General features: G+C 41.6%; 1 protein-coding gene across 3 annotated transcripts in view; it reads left to right on the plus strand.

The window, feature by feature from the left end:
- stam (signal transducing adaptor molecule) overlaps positions 1-13254 on the plus strand; it is a 68191-nt gene that overhangs the window by 35686 nt on the left and 19251 nt on the right. For all 3 annotated transcript variants that reach the window (XM_033015253.1, XM_033015260.1, XM_033015245.1), the window contains 5 exons: positions 1986-2132; positions 2291-2381; positions 5357-5546; positions 9452-9546; positions 9767-9855. In XM_033015253.1, the coding sequence (XP_032871144.1) occupies positions 1986-2132; positions 2291-2381; positions 5357-5546; positions 9452-9546; positions 9767-9855 (612 nt within the window). The remainder of the gene's footprint in view (positions 1-1985; positions 2133-2290; positions 2382-5356; positions 5547-9451; positions 9547-9766; positions 9856-13254) is intronic.

Here is a 13254-nt window from a genome sequence, read left to right on the forward strand (position 1 = left end):
ACAGTACCTTCAGGTACAAATGGGATCAAATTGCCTTGTTGAAGAGAACCCTGGCAACATCTTTGTACAAAACTCCCCACTTGCAACCCCCGCCACCCGAAAACTTGGCATGTCACATGTCCCAGTAAAGGGCATATGACCCCATTTCCGGGCTGTACTCAATGTTGGGCCTGAGCCAGTGACTTAAAGTTGGGTAAAACTAATTGACTTTTTGTCGCTGTTTTTATCTCCCCTGCTGAAAAGGATGAGATAAGGTCTTATTGTTATGCCACATTTATAGGAAATTATCACTGGAAAGTTGTTATCTTAAACTACTGTAGAAAGTTCTGAGTGCCATACTAGCTCATCCATGCTTTACTTTTGACAGCTGGTATTTAAACTGGAAATTTAGCCATGGGGAAGTCTCGAGAGGTTTGTGAAGCCGACTTCCATCTGTTATCTGGAGCTGAACTTGCAGCATCGTCAGCAAAATATTTAAATACTTTGACGTTCTTTATATTTTCTTTTTGTTTTTTGATCTGCCCTGTTCTATATATTTTAATATACTTCCTGGACTCATAACATTTCCTCTGGATTTAGTGCAATATTTGCAAAGTAGGTCATTCTACTAATGCAACTTGGTTGCAAATTGCCAGTCACCTCTCCTTGGTAAAGACCTATTATTGCAGGGTGTAAATTAATGTTACAGCTGCTAGATCTGTGGCAGAGTCTATAAAAGTATTAAGATATTCTGGAAGTAACCTAATAGTTCACATAAAACAGTCCATCATGTTAAGAGTGACAATGCTTTAAAGTGCATTAAGGCCAGAGCCTTTCATTATATAATCTGCACCTTGGCCTCATTTTTAATTATTGGGGGTTTTTCAAGAGATTATGTGCTATTGTTAATTTTATATCCCATAACTCTTGTGGCACAGCAATCCTTTCAAGGGGAGTGATTTAGAATGTAAAGAATGCAACATAAGATTTCTCCTTTTAAATGTGGTCCTGAACTATTGATTCAAAAAAATGTTGGATGTGGTTTAAGAGCTAGACTTGTTTTCAAAAATCTGCGTTTTCTTTCACAATTCCAAAGTTTCTTAACCTATATATTTCCTGTGAATTTCGTCCAAATTTGAAGTGATTATTTAAGGTAAATAGCACAATACATATGATTTACGTTCATCAATGAATTGTATATTTCTACAAATTGTATTATTAAACAGAGAGTAACTTTTTGAGCAATAAAAATGATGTGATCTACGTCATCACTGCAGAATATCGAAGGACCAGATCAGATCAAGAGCAGGAAAGCATATTGCGATATTTGACCGTGGGCCGAGGAGCTTTATCGTTTCATTTCTTGACCCAAATCACATATCTACCTGTATTTATAACATATTGTGTAAAAATATTATAGACATCTTACCTGAAACTCATCAAGACCAAAATCTGCACATATTTTTAAAATATGAGAAAACCCACCAATTTTCCAAGTAGTAATTGTTCAATCAATGCTCGTTTGACATTGTCGGACGCACATTGACCAATCATGCGCTCTGTTTCATGGTAGCTAGGCAGCGAGCACTCTGGGACATTGGCTGCCTCCTAATTACATCAAAACAATAGCACGGTTTAGAAGGAATGAAGGTAATGCTAACCTTGCTCATAATTCATGTAATATATGGTTTAAATAGACCGCAGCACAGAATTAGGCTCCCCATAGTAATATGAGCATTGAGCACTAGATGGCGCTTACTTTTTTGATCTAATTTTCAAATTAGCTTAATTAATTAGTGTGCAACCTTTGACACTAACGAGTTCTGAATTCCTTCCCAATTATATTTTATCTAAATCTATGTCAAATTTCAAGTAGATACCAGACATGAGTCACGAACGTTAAATTCTAGACACATTTTCGATGCTCAGCCCACAGCCTATATGTCTGAGAAGAAAACAGCAATTTAAAAGGTCTTGAGGATCTGTGTTCTTGATTTTCATTTCAGGGACACCCAAAAGTCTGCGAGAAGCTTAAAGCCCTCATGGTGGAATGGGCTGAAGAATTTAAGAATGACCCCCAACTAAGTCTTATATCTGCAATGATTAAAAACCTAAAGGAACAAGGAGTTACATTTCCTGCTGTAGGTTCTCAGGTAATGCATTTTTGTATTTGTATTTTCTGCAGGAATTGCCAGCTGAATAGGTCGCGCTTTCTTCATCAGCCAGTGTTGCCAGAACTTTTGCATTGTTCATTTCAATCATTTTTTTTGTTAGTAGAGTTGTTTATTTGTAAATTCTGTGATTGTGATAGGCTGCAGAACAAGCAAAGGCAAGTCCTGCTTTGGTAGCCAAGGATCCCAACCTAACAACAAACAAAAAAGAAGAGGATGACTTGGCGAAAGGTGACTGAATACATTTTTTTAAAATACACACATTTTTCTGTTTATTGATAGAAATTAGCAAGTGATTTAGTTTTATTGCCGAGAACAAAAATAATTAAACTTAATGCACAGTAATGCTGACAATTGCTCTAAAATGTGTAGAAACAATGAACCTGGTGTACAAAAACAGACCCAAATATCTTGCATTGCCTGCCTCTTCCCAATTTCCCTTGGAGGTATTATTTTCCATTGAAATAAATAGGGTCTCTGAACTAATGTTAGTGGATGGACCAATGTTGTAATTGTTGGGAAATGGCAAGAAGTTGGTAACCACCGTTGAACTTGATGAAAGAATGCACTGAAGCATGGAATTTTAAATCCATTCAAACATAATTCTTTATATGGTTCAATTTGAGTAAACAGCTATCAATATACAGTGCCCTCCACAATGTTTGGGACTAAAACCCATCATTTATTTATTTGCCTCTACACCCCAATTTGAGATTTGTAATAGAAAAATATCACATGTGGTTAAAGTGCACATTGTCAGATTTTATTAAAGGCTATTTTTATACATTTTGGTTTTACCATGTAGAAATTACAGCTGTGTTTATTTATACATAGTCCCCCCATTTCAGGGCACCATAATGTTTGGGACACATGGCTTCACAGGCGATTGCAATTGCTCAGGTGTGTTTAAATGCTTCCTTAATGCAGGTGTAAGAGAGCTCTCGGCACCTAGTCATTCCTTCAGTCTTTCCATCACCTTTGGAAACTTTTATTGCTGTTTATCAACACGGGGACCAAAGTTGTGCCAATGAAAGCCAAAGAAGCCATTATAAGACTGAGAAACAAAAATAAAACTGTTAGAGATATCGGTCAAATCTTAAGCTTACCAAAATCAACTGTTTGGAAACTTCATTTGAGGAAGGACATTCTTGCTATTGAGGGAGTGCAGCGTAAGTTCACAAGGTTAATTCCTGGGATGGCGGGACTGTCATATGTTGAGAGAATGAAGCGACTGGGCTTGTATACACTGGAATTTAAAAGGATGAGAGGGAATCTTATTGAAACATATAAGATTATTAAGGGATTGAACATGCTAGGGGCAGGAAACATGTTCCCGATGATGGGGGAAGTCCAGAACCAGGAGCCACAGTTTAAGAATAAGGGGTAGGCCATTTGGAACGGAGATGAGGAAAAGCTTTTTCACGCAGAGAGTTGTGAATCAGCGGAATTCTCTGCATCAGAGGGCGGTGGAGGCCAAATCTCTGGATGCTTTCAAGAGAGAGTTAGATAGAGCTCTTAAAGATAGCAGAGTCAAGGGATATGGGGAGAAGGCAGGAATGGGGTACTGATTGTTGATGATCAGCCATGATCACAGTAAATGGTGGTGCTGGCTCGAAGGGCCGAATGGCCTACTCCCGCACCTATTGTCTATTGCCTATTGTCTGTTAAGAAGAAAGAGAGCACTGGTGAGCTTACTAATCGCAAATGGACTGGCAGGCCAAGGAAGACCTCCACAGCTGATGACAGAAGAAATCTCTCTATAATAAAGAAAAAATCCCAAACACCAGTCCGACAGATCAGAAACATTCTTCAAGAGTCAGGTGTAGATTTGTCAATGACCACTGTCTGCAGAAGACTTAATGAACTAAAAGAGCAACCACAATTCTGGAAAAATGTCTTGTGGACAGATGAGATGAAGATTAACTTATATCAGAGTGATGCCAAGAGCAAAGTATGGAGGAGAGAAGGAACTGCCCAAGATCCAAAGCATACCACCTAATCTGTGAAACACGGTGGTGGGGGTGTTATGGCCTGGGCATGTATGGTTGCTGAATGTACTGGCTCACTTATCTCCATTGATGATACAACTGCTGATGGTAGTAGCATAATGAATTCTGAAGTGTATAGACACACCCTATCTGCTCAAGTTCAAACAAATGCCTCAAAACTCATTGGCCGGCGGTTCATTCTTCAGCAAGACAATGATCCCAAACATACTGCTAAAGCAACAAAGGAGGTTTTCCAATGCTAAAAAATGATCAATTCTTGAGTGGCCAATTCAATCGCCTGATCTGAACCAAATTGAGCATGTCTTTTATATGCTGGAGAGAAAACTGAAGGGGACTAGCCCATAAACAAGCATAAGCTAAAGATGGCTGCAATACAGGCCTGGCAGGGCATCAGAGAAGACACCCAGCAACTGGTGATGTCCATGAATCGCAGACTTCAATCAGTCATTGCATGCAAAGGATATGCAACAAAATACTAAACATGACTGCTTTATATGACATTGCTTTGTCCCAAACATTATGGTGACCTGAAATGGGGGGATTATGTATAAGTACTGCTGTAATTTCTACATGGTGAAAACCAAAATGTATAAAAATGGCCTGAATTATAATCTGACAATGTGCACTTTAACCACATTTTTTTTTTCTCTATTACAAATCTCAAATTATGGAGTACAGAGGTAAATAAATAAATGACGGGTCTTTGTCCCAAACATTATGGATGGCACTGTAGTACCGCTCTCTAGTTGGTGATAGGATGATTCAGTTGCCTGATAACAGCTGGGAAGAAAATGTGCCTGAATCTGGAGGTGTGTGTTTTCACACTTCTGTACCTCTTGCCCGATGGGAGAGGGGAGAAGAGATTGTGTCTAAGGTGAGACTAATCCTTGATTATGCTTATGGCCCAGCCCAGACAGCGTGAAATGTAGATTAAATCAATTGGAAGGGAGGTTGGTTTGTGATGATCTCGACTGCGTCCACAATTCTCTGCAATTTCTTGTAATCTTGCATGGAGCTGTTCCCAAACCATGCAGTGATGCATCCCAATAAAATGCTTTCTATGTAAAAACTGAAGTGTTACAATCTCACTTCTGCAGGTAATTGACTGTTTTTTGTTAATGTTGATAAAACAAGCAGAGGAAATTAAATTTTTATAATTTTGTTGAGCTACATTTTAGTATCTGCTGACTTTTATAGCCATTGAATTATCATTGAATGAGCAAAGACAGCAACAGACTACGGTTTCTAGTCTTTATCCAAACAAGTCAACCCTTACCACCAGCAAACCTGAAGGACGGAAGGTGCGAGCCATCTATGACTTTGAAGCTGCCGAAGATAATGAGCTCACCTTCAAAGCTGGAGAGATAATTACTGTACTAGATGACAGGTACATGGAAATCATTTTCCTTCTTATTATGAACTTTTCTTTAGAAACATAGAAATTAGGTGCAGGAGTAGGCCATTCGGCCCTTCGAGCCTGCACCGCCATTCAATATGATCATGGCTGATCATCCAACTCAGTATCCCGTACCTGCCTTCTCTCCATACCCCCTGATCCCTTTAGCCACAAGGGCCACATCTAACTCCCTCTTAAATATAGCCAATGAACTGGCCTCAACTTCCTTCTGTGGCAGAGAGTTCCAGAGATTCACCACTCTCTGTGTGAAAAATGTTTTTTTCATCTCGTTCCTAAAGGATTTCACCTTTATCTTTAAACTGATCCATTGTCCTGGACTTCCCCAACATCGGGAACAATCTTCCTGCATCTAGCCTGTCCAACCCCTTAAGAATTTTGTAAGTTTCTATAAGATTCCCCCCTCAATCTTCTAAATTCTAGCGAGTACAAGCCGAGTCTATCCAGTCTTTCTTCATATGAAAGTCCTGACATCCCAGGAATCAGTCTGGTGAACCTTCTCTGTACTCCCTCTACGGCAAGAATGTATTTCCTCAGATTTGGAGACCAAAACTGTACGCAATACTCCAGGTGTGGTCTCACCAAGACCCTGTACAACTGCAGTAGAACCTCCCTGCTCCTATACTCAAATCCTTTTGCTATGAATGCTAACATACCATTCGCTTTCTCCACTGCCTGCTGCACCTGCATGCCTACTTTCAATGACTGGTGTACCATGACACGTTGCATCTCTCCTTTTCCTAATCTGCCACCATTTAGATAATAGTCTACTTTCCTGTTTTTGCCACCAAAGTGGATAACCTCACATTTATCCACATTATACTGCATTTGCCATGCATTTGCCCACTCACCCAGCCTAACCAAGTCACCTTGCAGCCTCCTAGCATCCTCCTCACAGCTAACACTGCCCCCCAGCTTCGTGTCATCCGCAAACTTAGAGATGTTGCATTCAATTCCCTCGTCCAAATCATTAATATATATTGTAAATAGCTGGGGACCCAGCACTGAGCCTTGCGGTACACCACTAGTCACTGCCTGCCATTGTGAAAAGGACCCGTTTACTCCTACTCTTTGCTTCCTGGTTGCCAGCCAGTTCTCTATCCACATCAATACTGAACCCCCAATACCGTGTGCTTTAAGTACATAGTGAAAATGGTTATAAAATTTAAAGAAGATGGTTATCTAAAATTACAGCAGGTATTTGATCAATTGGGCAAGGGCTGAGGAATTGCAAATGGAGTTTAAGTGGATGATGGAGATAAGTACGGGACGTTGCATTTAGGGTAGTCAAATCAGGGCAGGAACTTCACAGTGAATGGCAGGGCTCTGTGGAGTGTTGTTGAGCAGAGGCATCTCGGAGTACAGGTACATAGTTCCTTGAAAGTGGTGTCTGAGGTAGAAGGCAGTTGGAATATTGTGTTCAGTTTTGGTCACCTGGTTATAGGAAGGATGTTAGCCTGGAAAGAGTGTGGAGAAGATTTACAATAATGTTCCCAGGACATGAGGTGCTGAGCTATAGGGTGAGGTTGGGCAGGCTAGAACTATATTCCATGGAGCACAGGAGGATCAGGGTGATCTTATAGAAGAAATTATGATCATGGTGGGGAGTAGATAGGATGAATGCACGGAGTCTTTTACCCAGAGTAGGGGAATCAAGAACCAGATATAGGTGTAAGGAGAGAGGGGAAAAGTTTAATAGGAACCTGAAGAGCAGCTTTTTCCACATTGAGCAGTGGGTATATGGTCGAACAGCTTGAGGAAGTAGTTGAGGTATGAACTATAGCAGCATTTCAAAAAGATTGTACAGGTACATGAAAAGGTTTAGAGGGATATGGGACAAATGCAGGCAGATGAACTAGTGTAGATGGGGCATCTTGATTGACATGAGCAAGTTGAGCCGGTGCCTATTTCTACGCTGTATAACTCTGACTCTTCATAATTACATAATTGGTTTGATGGTAGGAAGCAAAGGGTGATAGTGGAAAGTTGTTTTTCCGACTGAAGGCCCATTGACTAGTGGTGTGTTTAGGGATCGTTGCTGGAGCCTTTGCTGTTTGCCATCTAGAACAATAATTTGGATGTGGCTGTACAAGGCATGTTTAGTCTTTTAGCAGGTAACACTAATGTGTATATTGTAGACATTGAATATGGTTGCACTGGTAAGTGGACAAGGAGTGAAAAATTGAATTTAATTCAGGTACATGTGAGGTGTTGCATTTTCAATAGACAATAGGTGCAATAGTAGGCCATTTGGCCCTTCGAGCCAGCACCGCCATTCACTGTGATCATGGCTGATCATCCACAATCAGTACCCTATTCCTGCCTTTTCCCCATATCCCCTGACTCCGCTATCTTTAAGAGCTCTATCTAACTCTCTTGAAAGCATCCAGAGAATAGTCTCCACTGAATTCCACAGATTCACAACCCTCTGTGTGAAAAAGGTTTTCCTCATCACCGTTCTAAATGGCTTGCCCCTTATTCTTAAACTGTGGCCTCTGGTTCTGGACTCTCCCAACATCGGGAACATGTTTCCTGCCTCTAGCGTGTCCAAACACTTGATAATCTTATATGTCTCAATAAGATATCCTCTCATCCTTCTAAATTCCAGAGTTATCAAGCCCAGCCGCTCCATTCGATCAACATATGACAGTTCAACATCTTCAACATTCAGAAGTTTCATATGTAGGATATCCAGGATAGGACTTCCACAGTGAACTGTCATGACCTGGGGAGTGATGTAGAACAGGGAGGCCCCGGTATAACATTATCTTGAAAGTGATATCATAGGTAGATAGAGGAAAAGGCATTGGGTATGTTGACCTTCATCAGTCAGGGCATTGAGTATAGAAGTTGGAATGTTATGTTAGTCGTACAAGAGGTCGATGAGGCTTCATCTGGAGATTTGGTCACCCTGTTATAGCAAATAAGCCGTTAAAGTGGAAAGGCTGCAGAATAGAATTATAAGGCTGTTGCCGGGACTCAAGGGATTTCGTTATAGGTAGAGGTAGGACAGGTTAGCACTTTAATCCTTGGAAAATAAGGGGTGATCTTATAAAGGTGTATTAAATCATGAGGGGAAGAAGGGAACCAAAGGTTTAAAGTGGGATGGGAAAGATTCACTACCCGTCCTGGTCATTGTTCCTTGCCCCTACTCTTTAGACTTTGGACTACGTACTCCTGTTGGGAAGAAGGTTCAGAAGCTTGAAAGTGAACACATTAGACTCGGAAACAGCTTCTCCCCCTCTATTACTCGGCTTTGGTCCCTAAAGCTGGGATACCATCTGATTCATCTCTACTCCATTGCATCCATTGGACTTTGTATATGAAATCGATGCGCGACAATGCTGAGAACTATATATCCTGGACCGTATCTTCCCCTTTTGTACCTATTGTACTTGTGTGTGATTTCATTGTATTTCCTGATCTGATTGGGTAGCGTGCTCTGTACCTCGGTACACATGACAATAATAAACCTAAACCTAATAGGAATCTGAGGAGCTATTTTCTCACATGGTACATGTATGGAACAAATTGTCATACAAAGTTGTTCAGGTAGGTACATGACAACACTTAAAAGACATTTAGACAGATACATACATGGATAGGAGAGGTTTAGCAGGAAATGCAGGCAACTGAGCTGTATGATTCATTTCCTAATAGACTTAACTGATAATGCTTCATTAGATAGACACTGGCTTTGTACAATTAAATGCAGGGTAAAAATATATATTTAGTTAGTAAATATGGGATAATGAGTATTTCGGAGACTTCAATGAAGTAATGTTAGAATTTTTGGGTGCACCATAAGATTCTCTGGGATAGTAATTTTAGATTATCAATACTGAACTGTGGTAACCTTCATTCACTATCTTCACTAGTGATCCAAACTGGTGGAAAGGTGAAACATATCAAGGTATTGGATTATTTCCATCAAATTTTGTGACAGCAGACCTAACAGCAGAGCCAGAGATGTGTGAGTAATTATTACATTAATTAAAATAAATGGTTGCTTTTGTATTTTAAAAGCAACAAATTGCAATTTATTTGATATATTCCCATTGCTAACTTTAACGTGCAAAAAATGGTAGAACTTGAAATTGCCTTTCAAATTTGATTGGAAAGTCAATTATTGTTGTAAGCTTTGGTGATTGTAATTGTAAAATTTGGCTAATGCAAGGTTTTGTCCTTTATAGTGAAAACTGAAAAGAAAACTGTACAATTTAGTGATGAGGTACAAGTTGAAACGATAGAACCAGAACCTGAACCAGTTTATGTTGATGAAGTAAGTAATTGTACGTTTTTCAGTGTAATGGAAGATGTTTTTAAATAATAGCACCTTAAACATTATGAAATATTCCAATTCATTTCAAATGTGTGTTATCTCATAATTTGATACTGAGCTAAAATTTGATACTGATATGTAAAGTGCAGCTCAAAGAAGAAAAAAAACTCTGAGGGGGGGGGGGGCTGGGGGGTGAATGGGTTTAAGCAAGGATTACCAAAGCTTAATGGACCTGTCCCGCTTACGCAATTTATTTTTTGGGCGATACAGGCGACTGCCGCAAAAATTTCAACATGTTGAAACATTTTCGGCGACATTTTTGCTGTCGTAGGTTGTCGCCAGGTGTCATAACAAAAGGAATTGAGTATAGGAGCGAAGAGGTCCTTCTGCAGTTGTACAGGACCCTAGTGAGACCACACCTGGAGTATTGGGTGTAGTTTTGGTCTCCAAATTTGAGGAAGGATATTCTTGCTATTGAGGGAGTGCAGCGTAGGTTCACAAGGTTAATTCCAGGAATGGCGGAACTGTCATATGCTGAGAGAATGGAGCTGCTGGGCTTGTATACTCTGGGATTTAGAAGGATGAGAGGGCATCTTATTGAAACATATAAGATTATTATTCAGCCTGTAGTCTGAAGAAGGGCTTCGGCCCAAAACGTTGCCTATTTCCATTGCTCCCTAGATGCTGCTGCACCCGCTGAGTTTCTCCAGCACTTTTCTCTACCTAAGATTATTAAGGGTTTGGACATGCTAGAGGCAGGAAACATGTTCCCGATGTTGGGGCAGTCCAGAACCAGGGGCCACAGTTTTAGAATAATGGGTAGGCCATTTAGAATGGAGGTGAGGAAACACTTTTTCACACAGAGAGTTGTGAGTCTGTGGAATTCTCTGCCTCAGAAGACGGTGGAGGCCAGTTCTCTGGATACTTTCAAGAGAGAGCTAGATAGGGCTCTTAAAGATAGCGGAGTCAGGGGATATGGGGAGAAGGCAGGAACGGGGTACTGATTGTGGATGATCAGCCATGATCAAATTGAATGGAGGTGCTGGCTCGAAGTGCCAAATGGCCTATTCCTGCTATTGTGTCGGAGGTAAATTCCATTAAAACTAGTCCCTGGCAGTCTCCTAAAGAGTCATGTTAGTGAGACAGGCCCATAAGTCTTTTATGTGCTGAAAGCAATGTCCTTAACAGTAGAACAATTTTAGGAGCGCAAGAAGCCAAAATTGAGAGGTTCTTTGGTTGGAGGAGATCACAGAAACTAGTCAGTTGGGAAAATAAATAAAGATTTTGAAATTGAAGATCAGAATTAAATTTGTTTACTTTATTGTTTTATGGATTCATAGAGTGATACCGTGTGGAAATAGGCCCTTCGGCTCAACTTGCCCACACAGGCCAACATGTCCCAACTACACTAGGTCACACCTATCTGCGTTTGGTCCATATCCCTCCAAGCTTGTCCTGCCCATGTACCTGTCTAACTGTTTGTTAAATGTGGAGATAGCCTATAAGCATGAACACACTAATATGTGATGGCTAAGTAATACAGTAGCCGAAACGCTATTAACGCATACAGGGACATATAGATGGTTTACACAAAATCCCCATACCTAAGGGGTGGCCTACAGACCCATCCCGCACGGTATAGATCCACATCTCCTCCCTTCACCGGGGAAGTAACCAGGGACCCATGCGGGGACAGCGCCGGAGACCCGTGGGGTGAAGCTGGCGAGCGGGACACCGAACGTTGTGGTGAGGCCGTAGGGGGCACGGCCAGTGGCTGATCTGCAGCAGTAGAGCGCGAGGGTAGAGACAGTCCGACAGTTGGAGGGTACATCAGACGTGTGACCTCTGGATACGAGACCACAGGACGTGGTTCCTTCACAGGAAGGAGATGTTGATGATTACGTCTGTAAAGGCCTCTGTCAGCGCTCACCAGGTAGGAGCGCTGTGAATGTGACCCAAACGGCCATAGACCTTGTCGGTCTGAAGGCGAACAACATACCCATTAGAGAGAGGTTTAAGTGGTTTGTTGGACTTGTCGAAAGATCGTTTCTGTGCATCGCGTTTCAGCTGGAGTTGTTTCTGGACAACAGGAGGTGAACGGACCTGTGGCTGCAGCAGCTGCTGGGGCACGGGCAGGGCAGCACGGGTTTGACGCGACATCAGGCGTTGGGCTGTAGACCCCAGTATCGGGTCACGGGCGATGTTCCTTCAGTTAAGCAGGTCCAAGACTACATCAGATTTAGCAAGGTATGAGCGAGCCATTAATTGTTTGGCGCTACCGACCGCCCGTTCTGCGAGTCCGTTGGACTGTGGAAATTCAGGACTGCTGGCGACATGGCGGAAATCCCATCATTGAGCAAAGTGTTTGAAACACTGACTGGTGAACTGACTGCCGTTATCAGATAGGAGACGTGCAGGAGCGCCGTGCACGGAGAAGTGGCGTGACAGCTTTTGGACGACTGCGTCGGATGTGATGGTCTGGAGTAGGTCAATTTCGAACCAGCCCGAATACGAGTTCCCACGGACAATGAAAAACTTCAGTTTGTGAGCTTGTGACTCCAGGCGGCAATTCAGTTCAGTTTGTGATCAGATCAGAGGGTCTGGACGGGTAAGCGAGCTGGCAATGGCAGTGATAGTGAATATACAAGAACGAAGCTAAGTGAACAAAATAAAAACCGATACACTTAAACACAGAGTGGGTTGGCAACCATTTCTGACACCATGTAGATAACCCAGTCGTTCTCACAAACATGGTACAACAGAGTTTTATTAAAGATCACTTACAGTACACTTCAGCATGTTGTTATAGCTGTGTAGCGACAAATAGACTAATAGCACGAGCTGGGTTATGATAATATAAACCGTGTAGTGGACGGAGCTTCTAATAATAAAGCACTAAAATTGTTTAGTGGAGTATCCAATCTGCAGCATCTACCCGATCTATTGCTCTCATGATTTTACACACCTCAATAAGATCACCCGCTCATCCTCCTGCACTCCATGGAATAGAGTCCCAGCCTGTTCAACCACTCCCTATAGCTCAGACCCTCCAGCCCTGGCAACATCTTTGTAAATCTTCTCTGTACCCTTTCTAGCTTGACAACATCATTTCTATAACATGGTGCCCAGAGCTGAACACAATACTCTAAATGCAGCCTCACCAACGCCTTATACAACTGCAACATGACCTCCCAACTTCTATATAACTGATGAAGGCCAATGTGCCAAACACCTTTTTGACCACCCTATCTACCTGCGATTCCACTTTCAAGAAACCATGTACCTGCACTCCTAGATTCCTTTGCTCTACAACACTCCCCAGAGCCCTACCATTCACTGTGTAGGTCCTGTCCATGTTCGACTTCTCAAAATGCAACACCTCACATTTCTCCGTATTAA

Source organism: Amblyraja radiata, chromosome 2 (assembly GCF_010909765.2).
Source record: "Amblyraja radiata isolate CabotCenter1 chromosome 2, sAmbRad1.1.pri, whole genome shotgun sequence".
In the NCBI taxonomy this organism is placed as follows: domain Eukaryota; kingdom Metazoa; phylum Chordata; class Chondrichthyes; order Rajiformes; family Rajidae; genus Amblyraja; species Amblyraja radiata.